The sequence below is a fragment of the Heteronotia binoei genome, chromosome 2 (genome assembly GCF_032191835.1).
Source record: "Heteronotia binoei isolate CCM8104 ecotype False Entrance Well chromosome 2, APGP_CSIRO_Hbin_v1, whole genome shotgun sequence".
NCBI classification, from domain to species: domain Eukaryota; kingdom Metazoa; phylum Chordata; class Lepidosauria; order Squamata; family Gekkonidae; genus Heteronotia; species Heteronotia binoei.
The window spans coordinates 108,891,019-108,913,265 of record NC_083224.1 but is presented as its reverse complement, the minus strand read 5'-3'; the positions used below and the strand labels follow the sequence as shown (position 1 = coordinate 108,913,265).

At 41.6% G+C, this 22,247-nt stretch overlaps 1 protein-coding gene across 1 annotated transcript; it reads left to right on the top strand.

Annotated features, from left to right (window-relative positions):
- Positions 1–213: 213 nt before the first annotated feature.
- On the top strand, positions 214–1,491 carry LOC132567337 (uncharacterized protein F54H12.2-like). The gene has a single exon (XM_060233018.1). The coding sequence runs from the start codon at positions 214–216 to the stop codon at positions 1,489–1,491; it is 1,278 nt and encodes a 425-aa protein (XP_060089001.1).
- The last annotated feature ends 20,756 nt before the right edge of the window (positions 1,492–22,247 follow it).

Sequence of the window (22,247 nt, the reverse complement as noted above, 5' to 3'; positions counted from 1 at the left end):
TGTAGTAGGTCCCCTATGCCACAAGAGGGCTCAGGCCTCATGTACCTTAAAAGACAGCACGGAGTTAAAAGAAAGGCATTGTGGGCGCAACTAATTGGCCCACCACGCCCCTTTAAAAGAAAAGTTGTGAAGCGCAAGGTACCTCAGAAGCAGAAGGCCAAGAGAAGGGCAGGAAGATGTCTTCCGAGCCCCCAAGTTATATTTTAAAGAGCAATGGCTTTTATTCACAGCGGGTCAGAAGAATGCACCAAATCTGAACTGGACCTATTCCAAATAGCCCCTACACAAACCAGCATTGAGAGATGTCTATATATTGAAGTTCCTCCCCTGGCTGCTTTGTCAGAATCAGCGCCACTTGACTTTTTCATCGCTGGAAATGGAGATGATTATATGGATTATATGGATAATACCCTGCTTTACCTGTGTTGCAAAATCGTGAAAGAAGATTGGACAGACCTTGATAGAAACACAAGGGTGAATCTGATGAATTACCCTATTGCCTCCATCTTTAACCAGCTGGATGTGACTCTGGGAGACAGGCTTATCACGCAGTCGCATAATACATATTCATACAGAGGGTTTATAGAAGCTGTAGTGAATTACAGCAATGATACTCTGAACACTCAGTTCTCTTCAGGCCTGTTTTACAAATACACAGCTGCTCAACATGAATCAACTGCCTTGGATGGAGACAACAAAGGGTTTGTTAAAAGAGCAGCTCTAGCAGCTGAAAGTAGAAAAATAGATTTGCTGGGTCAGCTTCACAGTGACCTGTTTTTCCAAGAAAAACTGCTCGTAAACGGCATGGATGTCAAAATTAAACTGACACGCAGTAAAGATGCTTTTTGCCTCATGGCGGATGATTTAAACAGGGGTTGCAAATTAAACATCTTGTCTGCTTCCCTTTTCATCAAGAAAGTCAGAGTAGCCCCTAGTGTCTGTTTAGGCCACGCAGAGGCGCTCTTCACAGCTAATGCCAAATATCCTGTGGACCACGTGGGCATCAAAGTGTTTAGTATCCCTGCAGGAAGTCATGTCAACAACCAAGAGAATTTGTTTTGGGGGCAATTACCCAAGCTGCTGGTTATTGGACTGGTGGATAACGAGTCCTTCAGCGGGGCCCATAATAAAAACCCATTTAACTTTAAGCATTATGACATCAATTTCTTTGCTCTCTACTTGGATGCAGAACAGGTACCCACAAAACCACTGCAGCTGGACTTTGAAGGTGGAAACTGCGTGAGGGAATACATGCAGCTGGTTCAGGCCGCTGGTAAACATATGAAAGACAGATCTTTGTTAGTAAACCGCAAGGTGTTTGCACAGGGTTACACGCTATTTGCATTTGATCTTTCCCCAGATCAGGAATGTGCAGACCACTATTCCTTGATTAAAACTGGGAACCTGCGTGCTGAAATGCGGTTGACTCACACTGTCAACATGATTGTCTATAGTGTTTTTGACAACGTTATAGAGATAAACCACAGGTGAAATGTTTTGTTTGACTATATGTAACTTAGTCACCCTGCATCTAACAACTGTGTTATCTACTAATCCTTACACCAAAAAGACTTTCTTGGGAGTGTATCCAAGCGACTGGCTCCCCAAACAGAGAGTGGATTAAAGACCAGCAGGGCTAGTTGTAAATACCCACCCACATGACCTCCCTGGAGAACATTGGCTTGCCATATACTTTTTTTTAACTTTTTATTACATTGGGGGGAAAAAAGTACACAAAATAAATTAGGGATGTAGACCGCGGGATGCATTATATACTTACATCATTAGAATATAAATCCTTTGTTCTATCCTGACCCAAATCATACATTCAACAATTAACCCCTTTTTACACTATATCCTTATTATTTTTCCCCCGTAACCATTCATACAATAAGTTCCATTTTCCTTCTATCTGTTTGTATGTTTGACAATTTCTTCTCTTAACATCTCCATCAGAGTATCTACCTCAGCTAAATCTAAAACCAACAAAAACTTTCTTTCTTCTACACTGTGACCCAAAAATACATTTGGCATTTCAAGCCATATAACTTTGTTTATGAGTGACATAGTATCAACTTATTTCCCTGCAACAAAAAAATCAGAAAGTTCGGAATACACTTTCTTCAGTTTTATCAGTGTGATGTGCCAATGATATAACTTTAATGATTTGTCTCTCATTGTCTAGCACACCAATGCCTTCATTTGCCTCCTAATAAACCTTATATGAACCTCTCTCGGCAGGAAGTGTTCCTTGGAGTAAGTAAGGCTAACTCTGTAACCATATTCTATATCTTTCTTCAATTCTTTTTCCTCCATTCCAAGAGCTGGTGTCAAGGCCTCTATTATCACCTTCTTTATATCGTCATGCCTATCCTCTGGAACACTCTGCATTCCTAAAATATACACTACCTGCTCCATTTCAGTTCTCACTAGTCTGTCCCCTTCTTTTTTTGGAGCTTTTTCAATCTCCTCAGACTTTTCATTCAATACTTCCATCTTTCCTTCCACAGATTTTACAGATTGTGTCAAACCAAGAATCTCTTTCTTTACTTCCGTCAATTGCTTTTGCAGGCCATCTAATTTCTTATTTACTCCATCCATTTGTTCTGTTAAATTTTCCTGCACTTGACTAAGTGCATTCAAAAGATATAATTGCATAGAATTCTGTAATTCCTTTATAACTTCCTGTGAGGACATTACCTCTATCGGTTTTGAAGCTCCCAGTAGTGGGACTGACTTATCTGGTTTGTCTGACTTGTTTGCCTTACTCATTTTTATTTTTGTTTATTTCCCCCCTTTATTAACTTATAAATTTCTTTCTCTAACCAGTTAATAGTTTAGAATATATTACCCAGTTTTAAGTCCAATATATTGTCAATATTAAACTTAAAACTATTCTATTGTTCAAGGTCTTACTAAGCTTCTATATATTATATCTCTGCCTACTATTCACCATTTGCCCTAATTCCAATTCATATACTAAAGGACACCTTTATCGCATTAACACATCACTTCATTACTTCACCTTACTTCACTCAAAATTCATACATCACCTTCCTTTAACACACTCACTCACATGCCAGTTGATTTTTATATCCTTAAATTACTATTCTTTACCACCAAACACCCTTCACCCGATCATTCATACTCACTCACTACATATAGAAAATCATATAGCAAATCATCAGTAATCAAATTAACAATAATTAATTACTCAATCCATTAATTGTTTGATTAAATGTCTCTTTTAAATCCTTAGTGTTTTCCACCCACTTCTCCTTCTGTCTTCCTCTTCTTCTCTCTTTTCTTCCTCTTCTCAATCTCGGTCTCTGCTCCTCTCTTCTCTCTTCTTCCCTTCTATATCTTTTCTTACGCACTTGATCCAATCTCTACTTCCTATTTCTTATCTATCCTTAAATAATTCACTGCCTCTTAACCTAAAAAGAAAAAACAAACCATATGAAAAGACTCAATTCAGAAAGTCAGTTAAAAAAATCCGTTCGAAAAGCCAGTTCAGAAAATCCATTCCTGTTCTTCCACATCTCTACCAACCTCTCCACCGCACCTCCGCCCTTGCAATCCTGGAAACTCTATACTACATCAAAATCCTCCCGTCTTCAGTCTCAAATCAGTTCAAAGGTCTGACGACTTTCTTTCCACCCTGTAAATTATAACAAACGTTGAACCTTTATTTAGATCCCTGTCTCTTTAAGAAGATCACCATGTACGAGCATATGGGAAAAGGGAGAGGAAAAGAAGTTTACAAAGTCTCTTAAATTGTCAGAAGTCTCCTGCTTCTTGCCTCTTTCCCCCCCCCCTTTTTCACCTCCTCTGTCTTGGTGCTCTTCACAAACTTTTGCGATCACAACCAGTCTACAACTCCTGACCCCTGCCACTGCCGCCAAAGTAGTCCTCCGCCACTCCTCCGCTTTCCGTCCTCTGTGCGCCCGCCAAACCAAGTGTCTTTCCCCCCAGCTTTGCACTCCACTCGAAAGTAGGGGCAAAACAACTCACTTAGTAAGTTTTTTCATTCGTTTATGTCTCCAGTTTAGGGTCAAATATACTTTTTTTCCTTCTTTGCAGTTTATTTATTCTATTATCAATTGCCGCTTCACCTCCTTCCCTTCTCTGGTGGTCACAGCTGATTCGCCATTTAGGCGTCTGGTCTATCTGGGCTTGAAGTAGTATGAAAAAGAGGGCTCTAAGCTCAGAAAAACCTGGCACAGAGCACCCAGCACTCCTCCACACGAGTGCCCCCCCAACAGGGGCACTACTGAGTTCTTACCGAACCCCCCCAAAAGAACCAGCACAGACATTGCAGAGCCAGAGCTCTGACAAACACATCTGTTCATTGCTGTGCAGTAACCGGAAACCCACCGGCTTGCCATATACTTGACAGAGGATGGGTGCGGCGAGTTCTTTGATTCATATGGACATGCGCCTAGCAGTGTTTTATTTCCTAAATCCATTGTGAGATTTTTGAGAAAAAATGCCAATGAGACTGCATTCCAACCCAGGCAATTACAGGCATCTGACTCTGTGGTCTGTGGATATCACTGCATATCTTTTCTACAGTTGCTCAGTAAAGTGCTTTCTTTTGAGCAGATTCAAAAGCTGTACTCTGATGATTTAGCACAAAATGACGGAATGGTGGAGCAATTTGTAAAAAAGAAGGGCATGCCCAGACATGCTCTAAACTTCTTTGTGCAACCCCAGGCCTGTGTATCTTGCAGTGAGTTCCACAACAACAACATTGTATTTCAATAAAGCGCCCCCTTGTGGGCTTAAAATCTGACCTTTTGTCTGTTTATTTTTTAAAAAAACTAAGCAAAATTTCTTTTAATTAAAGAACATTTATTTACATGATTACAAGATTATCCAGCCAGGGAGTGTGACAGCTTTGTGTTTTTTAGATGCTCTGCAAAAAAGCTGTGGGGTCTCTGGAATGGAGGAGGGGTTCTTTAGGTATTCCCAGGCAGGGCAATTAGCCATGTTGCCCACAACAGAAGATGGCACATTTAATTCAGCCATAGCCTTCATGAAAACATCCCAGGCTTTAGGCTTGTGATGGCTAGGCAGATCATGTGTTTGAGTGACGGCCTTCACCAAATCCATAAGATGAGATCCCTTTATATTTTCACCTCGATATACAAAGGTTCCATTGCCATCCCAAGGAGAAATAATTTTGTTCTGTTTCATTTTGTTTAACAGCATCTTTGCATGGTTCTTAAACCTGTCAGGCAAGCTGTTTATTATTTCTTGGAACACTACATCAGAACTCATATTGGTTTCTCCAGAAGCTGTCTGGCTGAGGCAGAAACAGGTTCAGTTTAGATTTTTCAGTTTCCCCCTGCTTCACATGAGCTAAATATTTTTGCAGCAGAGTTTCAAATAGGCTTACTTTTTAAAACTCTGTAAAATCTTGCCTTTGGAGAACAGCCTTCATTTCAGTATCTAGGGAATGCATTGCATTGGCTCTGATGTTCTCCTCCTTAAAGGGGGGGTGGGGTTCCTTAATTGTTCCAGCTGATGGCTAGGAACCAAGTACATTTTTTCTGCATATTCCATCACCTGCTTGTTAAAAGGCCAATTAAGAGAGGAATAGCAAAGCTTAATAGAGGCCCTATAAATCCGCCAGATTGTTTCACCAGCTGTTTCTTCTTTTTCAGTGGTACTCTCTTGTTACTCAGTTTTTTAATGAAATATCGCCTTTTCCTCAACACGCATACCTGTGGTGAAAGAGGAATGCTCCCTTTTAAAGTATTGAGTGCAATCTCTGAGATAGCTGCAACCAGATCAACTGACGCTGAGTATAGAATGGCTTTCTTTTGTTGTGGGGGAGTCTTGATAAGTAGTTTTAGGAGGGGCAGATTCCTCTTTATATGGCTGGAGGATTCGGAGGTGACAGACTGTTTAGTGTACCGCCTGTTTCCTTTTGTGCCCACTGGGGGCTTGTTTTGTTTTTAAGATATACGCAGCAGGCCACTGGGGCGGGAAAAGCCCCGTTCTTAACCTCTGAAAAAATCTGCTGTGCATGCATTTAAATCCACTGCCAGATATGCATAAGGTTTTTGTGTTGCATCCTCAAAGGTTTCCAGAAAGAATTGGGACTTCCCAAGGTACATTTGGCGGACCACAGTGGAAATCTGTAATTTCTCCCTGGGGTTTTTAAACAGAACCAAGTATTTTGTATTTAAACTTATGGTTCTGGTGCTTTTCCATGAAAGAAAATATTCTGAGTAATAAATATAATGCTCAGATTCTGATGATGCATGTATTTGGTAATGGCTCTCTCAATTTCAGGGTTTTGATAAGCAGAGTCCATAAAATCAACCATTATAATCAGACTTACTTTATTAGCGGGTAAACGCTTTTCTTGCCTGTGGTAATGGTCATGTGGCAGGAGGGCAATTCTATCAGGTTTCAAAAACATGTGCCTATACATTGCCATGCACACCCCAGCAAGAGTGATGTGGTTAAAGGGGTCAATTCCTGATATGGATATAATTTCCTCCCTGTACTAGAGACAGGCCTTTCTCAGGATTTCAACATCCTATTAATAATAGGCCAGATATTTTTTGTAGGTTAAATTCATTGCCTTTGTTCTCCATGTACCAGGAAAGGAACTCTACTTTCTCACCCTTCATCATGCTATCAACACCATAATCCTTCATCCTAGGCATCGCCCCAACATACTCCCAATTAGCAGCAGTGTCAAAGTAATGGTGGAAGAACCCCTTACATCCAGAGAAGCCCATGGCCTAAGGCAATTTGGCCAGCTTCATTGGCAAGAAGTTTAAGCTATCCAGAAATCTGATGCCTAGCTTCTTAACCATAAGAACATAAGAGAAGCCATGTTGGATCAGGCCAATGGCCCATCCAGTCCAACACTCTGTGTCACACAGTGGCAAAAAATTTTATATATACACACACACTGTGGCTAATAGCCACTGATGGACCTCTGCTCCATATTTTTATCTAAACCCCTCTTGAAGGTGGCTATGCTTGTGGCCGCCACCACCTCCTGTGGCAGTGCATTCCACATGTTAATCACCCTTTGGGTGAAGACCTACTTCCTTTTATCCGTTTTAACCTGTCTGCTCAGCAATTTCATAGAATGCTCACGAGTTCTTGTATTGTGAGAAAGGGAGAAAAGTACTTCTTTCTCTACTTTCTCCATACCATACATTATCTTGTAAACCTCTATCATGTCACCCCGCAGTCGACGTTTCTCCAAGCTAAAGAGTCCCAAGCGTTTCAACCTTTCTTCATAGGGAAAGTGTTCCAGCCCTTTAATCATTCTAGTTGCCCTTTTCTGGACTTTCTCCAATGCTATAATATCCTTTTTGAGGTGCGGCGACCAGAACTGCACACAGTACTCCAAATGAGACTGCACCATCGATTTATACAGGGGCATTATGATACTGGCTGATTTGTTTTCAATTCCCTTCCTAATAATTCCCAGCATGGCGTTCGCCTTTTTTATTGCAAACGCACACTGTCTTGACATTTTCAGTGAGTTATCTACCACGACCCCAAGATCACTCTCTTGGTCAGTCTCTGCCAGTTCACACCCCATCAACTTGTATTTGTAGCTGGGATTCTTGGCCCCAATGTGCATTACTTTGACCGCATCTGCCACGTTGACACCCACTCACCCAGCCTCAACAGATCCCTTTGGAGTTCCTCACAATCCTCTATGGTTCTCACCACCCTGAACAATTTAGTGTTTTCCGCAAACTTCGCCACTTCACTGCTCTCTCCCAACTCTAAATCATTTATGAACAAGTTAAAGAGCATGGGACCCAGTACCGAGCCCTGCGGCACCCCACTGCTTACTGTCCTCCACTGTGAAGACTGCCCATTTATACTCACTCTCTGCTTCCTATTACTCAGCCAGTTTTTGATCCACAAGAAGACCTGTCCTTTTACTCCATGACTCTCAAGCTTTCTAAGGAGCCTTTGATGAGGAACTTTATCAAAAGCTTTCTGGAAGTCAAGGTAAACAACATCTATCGGGTCTCCTTTGTCCACATGTTTGTTCACCCCCTCAAAGAAATGTAACAGGTTAGTGAGGCAAGATCTTCCCTTACAGAACCCATGCTGAGACTTCCTCAATAACCCGTGTTCATCAATGTGCCTACTCATTCTGTTCTTGATAACGGTTTCTACCAACTTTCCCGGTATTGAAGTCAGACTGACTGGCCTGTAATTTCCCGGATCTCCTCTGGAACCCTTTTTAAAGATGGGGGTGACTTTTGCTACCTTCCAGTCCTCAGGAACAGAGGCAGATTTCAATGAAAGATTACAGATTTTTGTTAGAAGATCCACAAGTTCAACTTTGAGTTCTTTCAGAACTCTCGGATGTATGCCATCTGGACCCGGAGACTTATTAGTTTTTAAGTTGTCTATCAGTTGTAGGACCTCCTCTTTTGTCACCTCAATCTGACTCAGGTCTTTCAACACCCCTTCCAAAATTAGTGGTTCTGGGATGGGCAAAAAGTTCTCATCTTCCACAGTAAAGACGGAGGCAAAAAATTCATTCAGCTTCTCAGCCATTTCCCTATCCTCCTTCAGTAATCCTTTTATCCCATGGTCATACAAGGGCCCCACTGCCTCCCTGGCTGGTTTCCTACTTCTAATATATTTTAATAAATTTTTATTGTTGGTTGTGACGCACATGAGCTTCCCCCCTTGCGTAAGCAGTTCGACGTCCATCTTTTCTATTAATAATTGCCTAATGATAAATGATAAAGTAATTATCATACCCCTATGTGCTAGGAAGTTATAATTCTTGAATTTCTTGTTGGTGAATTTTTTAACTTGACACACAGCCCTCTCCTTTGAATTCCCAGGTATCACTTTCCTCTAGCCCCATTGCATAGATATCATTTGGAAAATGTATTCCAGTCTCTTGCATACATTTGAAATTGTAAAAAAAATATAATTGTTGTCAATTTCAACCTTTTTAAGAGGAGGTATGAAACAGCAGTGGCTATTTATATCCCCAACAGGCTCTTTGCATTGCTTACACCAGCGAACATGGCATGTGTGTTTCTTTGGAGCATAGGATTGGCATGATTTACAATATATTTTGGTTTTGCAGATGTCTGGCAGATCCCTGTGTTTATAAAGGGTAGCTAAATATCCTTGCATTGCAACACCTCTTCACAAACTTTTTTTAAAAACTAGCAGCCAGTAAATATGGGGGCTAACCATCCTAAAAAAATTAAAATCCTGCTAGGTTTAATCAGAGTTCAGCCCCCCCCCCCTCTCTACCTTGCAACCACCAGCCCTTCACTTCATGGGGGCATGCCTGGGCATGTAATAACAACTCTGATTTCTTTAAAACGGTTCCTTTTTATTTACAGGCTTTTTTTCATTTACACACAGTGAAAATAGGAGTTGCAGTCTATTTACAAGGTTTATTTCAAAAACAGACAGTAAAAAGCAGCTGCAATCTCTCTTTTATTTACATCACAGAAACGCCATTTTTTTCAGGTGCAGAAAAAATGAACGAAAATGGAAATCTTTGATATACCCTTGAACATATTTAACCATTGCACTGTCAGATCTTTTCAAAATTCTTTCAAGAGTTTTGCATGATTTTGAGTGTCTCCAACTTTATTTAATAAATCAAATATTTGGTCCATATTCTCTTGCGTGAAGAGCAGTCATTTCAATAAATAGGCAACCGAGGTCACAACTTGCATTATTGAATGTATTGACATTTCATCAATTACAAACTTCTCCTTGCGGTCTACTATTTGTTCAGACCAAGAAACACATGCGTGAGATTTCTGTCCGGGTGATTGAAGCTGGCATCCTTCACAAGAATCATATAAAAATTCATTGATACAGTGAATTGTTGTAGAATAGACCGCAGCACGTACTAATGCTGACATTGCTGATTTCCATTTTCGGGGTGGTATACAGGCAGAATTTTCAAAAACTTCATGTTTAAAAGCTTTCTCATGGCAATAACTTGTTCCCAGGGCGTCATGCCATATGGAATTTTTGGCTGTTCCTGTTAAAAAAACATTTATTTTAGTTTTACAAGCCTTGTCAAGCCCACACACCCACCACACAACACTCAACAACTGAGGTCTATACCTGTGTGGAGATCTTCGCCTCTGAAGGAATATTCTCCTCTGTAGCTTCAGCCAATTTTAAATCTGGAATTTGTGGCTCAATACAGGCAGAATACTAAAAAATTAAAAGCAGATTTTTTTCAGTTAAAACCACTATGCAAAGTCTGTTTCCAATAACCTTTTCTACTCCCCCTCCACCCCCTTCCCCTCTTTCCCAAATTACCTGTGCCATAGAGTTCTCGCTTGGAATCAGCTCTTGGGAATCAGGAATCTCTTGGAAAACCTGGGTGCTGTAGGGAATAAGTTCCTGAGTTTCTGGGAAAACTTCCAGGAGGCCTTGCAAAATTTGAGAAACACCATTTTTAGCTAGCATGTCAGCTGTTGTCTCCTCGCTGTCCATACTAATGCGTGTCTCTTTGTCAAAAACAGGCCCTGGGAAATGGAGCTTTGTGGGAACAAATTCTTCATCCTCAGCACTGCTCACATATCTCCTTTTTAAAATTTTGTCTCACCAATGGCGGCGGGCTGGAAAGTATCAAGGGTCTGGCAGGAGTTTCCATGTTCTCAGCAAGAGCCTGTGTTAAAGCACAAATGGTTTCTTTCCTAAAATAACCAGGTGGGGGTGGGGCCCCAGCCTATTTCCTATTAGCCAGGGGTGACTGGGCATGTTGTTAGAGAAATCACATGGGCCTACTCAGGCCTTCTCAGTTGCAGCACCCATTTTCCGGGATGGGGTGCCACAGGAGGAAGTTCAATGATGCTGCAGTGGGTGGTGCTGGAGAAGGGGACAGGGGAGGGGGCTACACATGTGATTTCCAGCCTGCTCAATTAATATGCACAGTTGCTACGTCACAGTGGGGTGGTCGTAGACGCTGATTGGCCTGGCTATGCCACGTGGTGTGGGTTAATAAGGTCATTTCCTGGAGGAATTTGTTTGGATCTGTTGCTGTTGGTTTTGCATCCTGTCCTGTTGTCCCTTTTCCTGGTTCTGGTTTTTTTTAGGGGGAAGGGGGGTTAAAAGTTAACTTTCTTTCTGTCATGTTTTGGGTTTTTTAATTACCTCTGGTTGGTGTGAGGGGATTGGTGTGTGGGCTGTGTGAGGTGGGTCACTTTCATGTTTTTATAGAGCTATTTTTTGAATCTGAGGGTTCCATGCAGTTTTCGGGGCTCTCCCTCAAACCCCCTGCCCCCCAGTAGCCTCTGATTATGACCTATGTTGCCATTGATTCCTATGGCTCATAGGGTATAATGGTGGGATAGGGGTACCCTCTTTGGGTGCCCCTGGAATGGGAACCCCTGGCCCAATCTTTTTGGGACTTGGGGGGACCTGTAGCGGAGGGTCCCCTGAAGGTCCCCTGCAAATTTGGGAGCTCTCCCTCACACCCCCTGCCCCCCAGTAGCCTCTGATTATGGGGGATTCGTAGGGGATTCCCCGGCAGGCCCCCTGCAAATCTGGGGACTCTCTCTCTCAAACCTCCTTCCCTCCAAGTGGCTTACAATATACCCTACTTTGCCATTGATTTCAATGGCTCATAAGGTATAATTGGGCCATATATTTGGAAATAGCCGTATATCTCCCGCATATACGGCTATTCCAAGTACCGGTATTCGGAAATATGCAATATTCAAAATATTTTGGCTCTGTATATTTCCGAATCCAATTAATTCCGAATTTTATTTTATTTTTGCACACCCCTAAAACCAATAAAATGAATTTTAACAGGGATAAATGTAAAGTTCTGCAATTCGGTAGAAAAAATCCAATGCTTGGTTATAGGATGGGGGAGACTTGTCTTAGCAATAGTATGTGTGAAAAGGATCTAGGGGTCTTAGTGGATCATACACTGAACATGAGTCAACAGTGTGATGTGGTGGCTAAAAAGGCAAATGCAATTTTGGGCTGTATCAACAGAAGTATAGTTTCCAGATCATGTAATATGATGGTATCAGTTTACTCTGCTCTGGTAAGACCTCACCTGGAGTATTGTGTTCAGTTTTGGACACCACATTTTAAAAAGGAAAGCTGGAACAGGTCCAGAGGAGGGTGGCAAAGATGGTGAGGGGTATGGAGATCAAGTCCTATGAGGAAAGGTTGAAGGAGCTGGCGATGTTTAGCCTGGAAAGGAGGCAGCTGAGAGGTGATATGATCACCATCTTCAAGTACTTGAAGGACTGTCATATAAAGGATGGTGTGGAATTATTTTCTGCAGCCCCAGAAGGTGGGACCAGAACCAATGGGTTGAAATTAAATCAAGAGTTTCCGGCTCAACATTAGGAAGAACTTCCTGACAGAGCAATTCCTCAGTGGAACAGGTTTTCTCGGGATGTGGTGGGCTCTCCTTCCTTGAAGGTTTTTAAACAGAGGCTAGATGGACATCTGAAAGCACTGAAGATCCTGTGAATTTAGGGGGAGGTGTTTGTGAGTTTCTTGGATTGTGCAGGGCGTTGGACTAGATGATCCTGGAGGTGCCTTCCAACTCTATGATTACAGTGGAGAGCCACTGCCAACCTGAGTAGACCCAGGAGGGTAGGGGTGAGAAGCTTGCAGTGCCCAGCCATTTTCATGTTTTCCTAGGCTCAGAGCATTTTACGTTTTCAATTTTTGCTGTGAGAGCCAGTTTGGTGTAGTTGTTAACTGTGCGGACTCTTATCTGGGAGGACTGGATTTGATTCCCCACTCCTCCACTTGCAGCTGCTGGAATGGCCTTGGGTTAGCCATAGCTTTTGCAGGAGTTGTCCTTGAAAGGGCAGCTGCTGTGAGAGCCCTCTCAGCCCCACGCACCTCACAAGATGTCTGTTGTGGGGGGAGAAGATATAAGAGATTGTAAGCTGCTCTGAGTCTCTGATTCAGAGAGAAGGGCGAGGTATAAATCTGCAGTTTTCTTCTTGTGCTCTTTCTTGATGTTTTATTTTTAAAATTGCATTGCCAAATCCCACTATTCCCCCACCTTTCTATTTTAAACAAAGTATTGCAAGTTACATTTTAACATGCATGGTCTGGCCTCACAAAGTCTCATTTATGTCAGATCCAGCCCTTGTAGCAAATGACATCCTTGATCTATGGTATACCATAGCACAATAATGCCAGGTCAAAAAAGACAGATCACACCACAAGCACATGCTGATGCTAAAAGCTGCAAGCTGGTTGTGCTATGGTATACTATAGAGCAGGGGTGTTGAAAGGAAAAGGAGACAGCAATGCACTGCAGATGAAAGGAATGCTGAGCTTTAGAATCTGGGTGATTATTGTCATGCTATGACGCCACAATAAATTAATGCTGAGTAACCAAGGGTGGGGCACTCACCCAGAGCCTCTTCTTGAGCCCATTGTATTTATTGTCACAATGGGCCTTATTCATAGTAAAAAATAAAAGATATAATCCTGGAAGACAGGACCCCAGTTTGGCGGGCACTCAGTCAGCTACTGGGGAAAACTGAGGACCTAATAAGCATTAGTGAAACTTGGGTGGGATGACTGTCAAGAAACTGAGAGACACCTAAGTGTTTGTGTACTCAATTTCTATATATGTTATAAGTATTTCAGGATTTGCACCAGCAGTGTGTCAAAGCTAATAGGCACTTAAGTAGTCCCAGGTGGAGACTAATTTGATACACCTGTGAAGTCAGCCCACATATAACATAGATCAGGGTTTCCCAAACTCCCCCCCCCCCCATGGCCCAGTTATTTTTACACTTCTCCTTCATGGCCCATTAAAATTTGGGGGTGGAGACAGGAGACTTTGGGGGTGGAGCTGGGAGACCGGAAATGATGTACAAACAAGCCTAAAACTCTTGAAAGATTTTGTTTAGGAAAGGTAGGAGAATAGTGCGATTTTGCAATGCAATTGTAAGAATAAAACATTAAGAAAAAGCATAAGGACCACACAGCAGAAAACTAAAAATATAAAATGCTCTCAGTCTGGGAAAACATGAAATGGCAGGGATGTATTTATGGGGAGGAGGTATTTGTGAGGTTCCTACATTGTGCAGGGGTGTGGACTAGATGACCCTGAGGTCCCTTCCAACTCTATGATTCTAAGTACAAATAACATTATTCTTTATTATGCAACTGGACCAAAGCCAAAAGGATGTTCAGTTGTTGACATGAATGTATGCAAAAGAAAAGTCTATAAATGTTCAACGCATATAAAGGAACATGGAATATGAGAAGTATGAATCAAAGTAAACTCAAAATTGTAAAATGAGAAATTGAATGTTTAAACATTGAAATCCCAGGAGTGAGTGAACTAAATGGATTGAATTAGGACATTTTCAGGCAGAAAATCACTAAGTGTTTTTCTCTGGAAATGACAAACAGAAGATATGCAGTTGCTCTGATAGTGAGGTGAGATGTAGCGTAGGCAATCAGTGGCTATAATGCAGAGTCTGACCAAATAATATCAGATTTCACGGAAAGTCTATCAACATAACCATCATTCAAATTTATGCTCTGGGACTTCCGGTTTCGGCGGCCCAAGCTAAAGAGTGACCAGGGTCTGCTCCCGCAGACCGCTCTTTAATCTTTAATTGGGCAGTGGAGGGGCCCCCGGGGACTGGGGGCTCGAGTCACAGACCGCGGGGAGGTCTGTGCAGGTTCGCAGCATACCTCGCTGTCTCGATCGCCATCTTGATGGCTGAAAGGTTGAATACCAGACTTTTCTTTTCTTCTCTATCCTTCCTCTTCTTCATTTTTTCCTGCTCCTTCAATGCTGGATTCTGCATGAGCTGAAGTGAATGATCGAAACTGTTCTGCTAGATTGTAAATCTTTTTGATTTACTTATATAGAGTTTAGAGAAAGCAGAGCGGTGGCAAAGGCAAGTGCAAAGGGGGAAGGAGGGGGTGGCTTCTAAAAGACTCTGCTAGATTTCTGTATCAATGTATGATCTTGCTCCAGATTAAAATTCAAAGAGCTTACACCATCTTTATTCAAGGAGGAACTTTATATGTACAAAACTAACTGAGTTCCACTTTCCTGGTAAAAGCTGAGATCCAAATAGGGATACCATAGAGGATTTGGGCAAGCGTTTTGGCTTTGAACACTTTAATAGCTGCTGGAACTAATTGGTTGCCCCTTGCAAAGAAAAACTGTTTAATTTGAGCAGCTGAACATTTAGCCAAGTTGACGGTGTTGTTACGATGTGAAACCCAGCTTAACTTGTGGTTAAAAGTGATCCCCAAGTATTTAAGATTTTTTGTTTGCTCGATTGTTGAATTGCCAATAAACCATCTCTGTGGGCGCCAGCAGTTTGAAAAGACAACTACTTTAGATTTGGTGTAATTGATAGTAAGTGAATTACAATTACAGTAGTCATAAAAGGCATTCAAATACCTTTGCAGGCCCACTCTTGTACAAGAGAGGATGGTAGTGTCATCGGCATAAAGTAATAAGGGGACCGCTCGGCCTGCAAGTTTAGGCGGATGACCGTTGACAGGGTTCAAAAATTGTGCCAGGTCAGTTAAAAATAGATTAAAAAGATGCGGGGCCAGCACGCAACCTTGTTTAACCCCCTTTAACACTGGGATTTTACTAGTCAAGTCACCGCTAGAAGAAAATTTCACTTGGCAAAAGGTATTAGAATGAAGTTTCCTCAAGAGAAACAGCAGACGAGGGTCCATTCCCAGGTGACCTAGCTTGATCCATAGTTGGGCTCTATCTATTGAATCAAAAGCACCCTTCAAATCGATGAAGGCAGCGTATAATTTTTTTGACCCGGTATGCATATATTTTTCAGCAAGGAAGGCCAGAGTGCAGCAGTGATCCATAGCAGATTTGCCTTTGGAGAAACCAATCTGTTCAGGACCTATGATGTTGCCTAGGCACATCCAGTCGGTTAATCGGAGTTCTAAATGTTTTGCATACAGTTTGCCCACTATAGATAATTCAAGCCTCATTCTTTAGACAAATTCTTGGTTTGCCAAAATGTGTGTCCTACTTTGCTCTCTGCTCTGAAGTGGGTCAGTCTTTGGTGGAGACAAAAGCCTGGATTGCAGTGTTTAAATTCTGGCTCAAAATTCATTTTTGAACAGATCCCAACAGCCTTCTTGATTGTATGAAAAGAGACCCATATATTTCATCCTGGACAGCAGTGCTTCTGTCTAAACTCAATCAATTGGGGTTAGAGGTAGATGATTTTTCTACCGCTGATGAGTCATATATCTTCAGATGTATTAAACTGAGACTATGGGAATCGGAGGAAACGAAATTACGGCCAACTGACCCTTATATTTGCTCTCCAGCTTCATTAGGTCTTTATGCTTTTTGTGGCAAAATGCCCAATTATCTATCAGACCTAACCACTCCAAGTCATCGCAGGGCATTTATGTTGGCTAGACTAAACGAGTTTCCCTCCAAAGTTTTTCAAGGGAGATATCAGCGAGTCCCTTTAGCCGACAGACTTTGCTCCTGTGGAGCAAATACCCCTGACTCAATCCAGCATATATTGCTTGATTGTTCTTTATACCATAACCTCCGTAAAGATTTATTTGGCAAGCTTTCTTTTTCTCCAGATTTGTCTATTCTGCCACCCTGTTATTATTTATTGAGTGATACTGAGGGGATGGTTAGTGAGGCTGTGGCAAAATTTCTGGCTGACATCCTTAAATTTAATTCTGACCATGTTTGAATGCATCTGTAAGCTCGGTTTTATTTTGATTTTATCTCCAATGTTTAAATTGTTATATTCTGTGTATTTTTATCTGATTCTATTATGCCATTAAAGGTTTGGTATGGTAACTGAGTCCCCCCCCCCCCCCAAAAAAAAACTTCATTCTCTGAGTTGCAGTGGAGTGGATTTGTACAGTGAGCGCACCGGGAGCTGAGCTGTATCCTTTTCCTTTGACAACTCTGGACACAGAGTCAGAAAGATTGGGAATTGATTCCAGAAGGATGTAAAATTTATATTATAAATAAAACTTTGTTGGTCTAAAATGTCCAAAATGGAGAAGGGGAGGATGATAAGAGTGTTGAATTCTGTTGAATAGCTGCTGGTTTTAAAAAGTCAGGAAGAACGTCATCTTCATTGGATTACAAGAAGTTGCTTGGGGCAACTTTTAATTTTGTGGGGGTTTTTTTGTTGGGTATATTGTAGTGGATAACATTTTGTTGTGGAATATATGGGTCTTTTTTGTATTACTTTTTTTTTCTTCTTCACTTGTGGGTTTTCCATGTTTGTTGGATTATAATTTTGCATTTTTTTAAAATGTTCCTGTGGATTTTAAGGCTTTTTTGGCATTTTATTTTTATTTACCTTTTTCTTTTTTGTTCCATGTTATTTGGTCCTTGTTTTGCCTTTTGGGCTGGTTGGATATAAGATCTCCTGTTGGTTTGTTTTTGGCTCTTTATATGCTTCTTGAAGGAGGGGAGATCTACAATTTATAGCGGGCGTATGGTTTTGGAGAAGCTCTTTAATTCATGTGGGTCCTTTGGATCTCTTGGATTATTGACTGTAACCCTCTCACATTAGACACTGACCTGAACTATTGGAAAATTAGGATTGGCTGAATCATCAAATCTATTCACAGGGCATAAACTAAGATACTTGTGTTGTTTTCTAGACTTGGTTGCTTACTGAGCTATTGGACATTTGAGAGTGTTATGGTAACATTGTATTCTTGAAAGTGTTCTTCAGTTGTTATTTTGACTTTCCAGTTTCTCTAACTTGTTGAATTAAGAGATTAGCAACATTTTCTAAACAAATTATTATTTTGTCGAAATATTGATAGTTTCTGCCAGATACTGGGATAGTTGACAGAAAAAGGAACTTTGTGTTCCATAACAAACTTGGGAGTTTAAATTGGTGCTATGCCACCCTCAGGTGACTTAAGGTGGTACTACAATAGAAGGAGTTTACAATATAATGGCATTTAAGGAGGCACCTAAACGAAGAGATAACAGAGAGGGTCGAGCAACAACCCCGTTGCCCAGTTTCTCTTAAGAACTTAGTCAACGCTTGATATTCTCTTCTCTTCTGTCTTACTGGCCATGGATTACAACATTTTTGATTCAATTCTTGCTCAATGTTTGAAAAGGGTATTATCAATGGTTATACACCAAGACCAGGTAGGATTTCTTCCCAGAAGATATCTGAAAGATAATGTGAGAACAATATGTAACAATTGAATATTATGAAATACATCCAGAGAAGCAGGCCGTACTAATAACCTTGGATGCAGAGAAGGTCTTTGATAACGTTCGTTGGCAATTTATGATACAACTGAAGCAAATGGAATGTGGTGAGGACTTTTTAAGGTGGTACAATCAATCTGTTCAAGGTGAGAATTAATGGCGAATTATCAGAAGCAATCCCTATACAGAAAGGAACTCGACAAGGCTGTCCTTTATCACCGCTACTTTTTATTTTGACCTTGGAGATATTGAATAATCATATTAGAGAAGATCCGGATATTAAGCGGGCCTCGATCAAAGGCGAACAATTTAAATTGAGGGCATTTGCGGATGATCTGTTTTTTATATTGGAACAACCAATGGAGTCAATCAGCCATTTGATGGATAAAATTGAACAATTTGATGTCTGGGCAGGTCTGAAGATAAATTATAACAAAACAAAATTTTTGGCCAAAAATATGACAACAGAAGCAATCCAGCACTTTCAGCAAAAAATCAGCTTTTTTGCATGAGAAAAAAGTGAAATATTTGGGTATCTAAATCTCGAATAAAAGTAGTAATTTAAAGATGGACAATTATGACAAACTACTTATAGAGATTAAAAAAGACTTGAAAAAATGGCAAGATTTGAATATATCATTGATGGGAAGAATAGTTTCCATAAAAATGAATATTCTACCAAGATTGTTATTTTTATTCCAGACTATACCGGTGTTTCTGACTAATGCCTTCTTTCAAGAGGTGAATAAATTGATTTCGGGATTCATATGTAAAAAGAAAAAAACAAGAATCAAATAAAAAACATTCCAAAATGCTAAAACAAGAGCAGGTTTGGCTTTGCCAGACAGGCAACTATATTACAAAGCTTCAGTGCTATCCTGGATAAGAGAGTGGGCACTTCTAAGTGACAGAAGACAATTATTGTTAGAGGGACATGATCTTACTATGGGTTGGCATGCTTACCTTTGGTATCAAAGATTAGAAGGTCACTCATATTTTAAAAATCACTGGTTTAGGAAATCCTTATACCAAGTTTGATCATGGCTAAAGCCCAAAATTTATCAGAAAATTCCGAAATGGGTCTCTCCAGTTGAAGCGTTTACTCCACCAAATCTTATAAAATCCAACCAGTTATATAAATATGAAGATCTGATGAAAGAAGATAATTGTTTGAAATCAAAAGAAGAACTAGAAGATATTGGTATTAAAATGAGTTGGTGGATGAGACTGCAAACGGAATCTAGATATGCCAAAGATAAAATAATGGGTTTTAATAAAGAATACTATGCATTTGATAAAATATTTTTGGGTTCTCAAGAGAAACTAATTTCAAAGATATATTCCTACTTACTACAAATGAGAATGCAAGATGAGATTGTGAAGGACTATATGGTTCAGTGGGCTAAGAATCTGGGCCGTAGTATTATGCTAGATGTGCTATGGAAGTGCTATGGAAAACTAACATTAAAATGACTAGATCAGTAGCCTATAAAGAAAATGTGTACAAAATGTTCTATACGTGGTATGTAACCCCTCAGAAACTTGCAAAGATGTATCCTAATATGTCTAATAAGTGTTGGGAATGTGAAAAGCAGGTGGGGTTGTTTTTCCATATGTGTTGGATGTGTGATGTGGTAAAAGACTTTTGGAAGATGGCCCATGAACTATTACAAAAAATTTTGAAGACACAGGTTCATTTCAAACCAGAACTTTTTAATTGATTTTTTTGCTGAGCACATATACAAAGGAGATGATACATTTCATTGTTCATTTCAACACAGCAGCTAGAATTCTCCAGGCCCTGAAATGGAAACTTCAAGAAATTCCCTCCAAATCTGATCTGATGAGCAAAATTCTGGAGGTGGCGGAAGCAGACCACCTATCTCAGCTGTTGGTGGGGAAGCCGAAGGAGGATGCAAGGAAATGTTGGGAGAAGTTATATGTCTGGCTAGACATGTAAGACTTTGTGGTGTAAACTCGTATTTTTATTATATCTCCAAATTGTCAGAACTTGAAGAACTTCAAATGAAACTCATTACTTTGTTTCAAAAGTATAAGACGTTTATTGAGAACTGTGTTCAGGGAAAGCACAAGTTGACTCTGATAACGGGTCCAGCTATCGATACATTCTTTATGCAGTTGTAGCAGAAACAATAAAACCATTTCTCACACTCTAGGAGACAGTTGTCTGTTCCCAGGGTCCCTTATCTCCAAGGCGGAGGAAGGAGCCCTGCTGTGATACTCTGGCAGGCTAGCTTCAAAGGGCACCTGCAGATGTTTTCTAGAGGCTATCAGTCACCCTTCAGTGGTTACAGTTTGTTTGAAATGCAAAGCATTTGGTTAGTAGGCCTGACTGCAAGGACAAGGGATTAGTAGGCAGTTACAATATGGAGTCGGTTAGGCTAATATCACCAAGCTCAGCATACATAACAGTTACAAGTTCTGACACAAATATATCTACTGTATATAGAGAAGTAATACTCTGCATTTGGAAAGACAGTTTTAGATCTGATTTACAATCATATTTTGGCACACTATAGGCCAGTCTCAAATTTGCCCTTTCTGAGCAAATTTATTGAGAGGGCAGTGGCGAGGCAGTTACAGACTTTCCTGGATGACGCTCCCAATCTTGGCCCACTTCAGTCCGGCTTTCGCCCGGGCCCTGGGACGGAGATGGTGTTGGTTGCCCTGGTAGATGATCTTCAACGGCATCTGGATCAGGGTGGCTCGGCAGTGCTGATGCTGTTGGACCTATCGGCGGTGTTCGATACGGTCGACCATCGGTTACTGACCTGCCGCCTCGCCGACGCGGGGATTCAGGGGCTGGCCTTGCAGTGGCTTTCCTCTTTCCTTGAAGGTCGGGGACAAAGGGTCTCGATTGGGGGGGAACTATCCCGGAGGCGCACACTTAATTGTGGAGTGCCCCAGGGAGCGGTTCTCTCCCCGATGTTATTCAACATCTATATGCGACCCCTTGCCCAGATTGCCCGAAGGTATGGGCTGGGGTGTCACCAGTATGCTGATGACACCCAGCTCTATCTACTCATGGACGGCCGACCGGTCTGCGCCCCAGAAAATCTGGATTGGGCACTACAGGCCGTGGCTGAATGGCTCAGACTGAGTGGACTGAGATTGAATCCTGCGAAGACAGAGGTCCTTTGTTTGGGTCATCGGGGACCGGGGGGGGAATCCCCTTGCCAGCTTTTGACGGTGCGCCGCTGACGGCGGCGGATAGGGTCAAGAGCCTGGGGGTGCTATTGGAGCCTTCCCTAAAGATGGAGGCTCAGATAGCAACCACTGCCAAGTCCGCGTTTTTTCATCTTAGACGGGCAAGGCAGTTGGCTCCCTTCCTGGACCGCGACGACCTAGCAACAGTGATCCACGCTACGGTCACCCCGAGGTTGGACTACTGCAATGCCCTCTACATGGGGCTGCCCCTGTGCCGGACCCGGAAATTGCAGCTGGTGCAGAATGCCGCGGCCCGGCTGTTATTGGGCCTCCCAAGATGGGGGCACATTCGGCCGGGCCTTCGGGCTCTGCACTGGCTCCCAATAACATACCGAATCCGGTACAAGGTGCTGGTCATTACCTTTAAAGCCCTATATGGCCTGGGACCTGCCTACCTGAAGGACCGTCTCTCCCCACATGTTCCCCAGAGAGTACTGAGGTCTGGGACTCAAAACCTTCTCACCATCCCCGGGCCTAAGGAAGTACGTCTTAAGACAACTAGAGACAGGGCCTTTTCCACAATGGCCCCTACATGGTGGAACCAGCTGCCGGAAGAGGTGAGGGCCCTGCGGGACCTTGCTCAGTTCCGCAGGGCCTGTAAGACAACCCTCTTCCGGCTAGCCTACGCCTGACTGGGAAATAAATGTAGCTTATTAGACTTCTGTGAATCATACTGTATAGATGTGATGTTAAGATTTTAAGGCTTAGATTTTTAAATGCTCTGATTTTTTAAATGTTTATATATGTAATAATATTTTAAACTCTGTTTTATTGTTTGCTGTGAGCCGCCCTGAGCCATTTT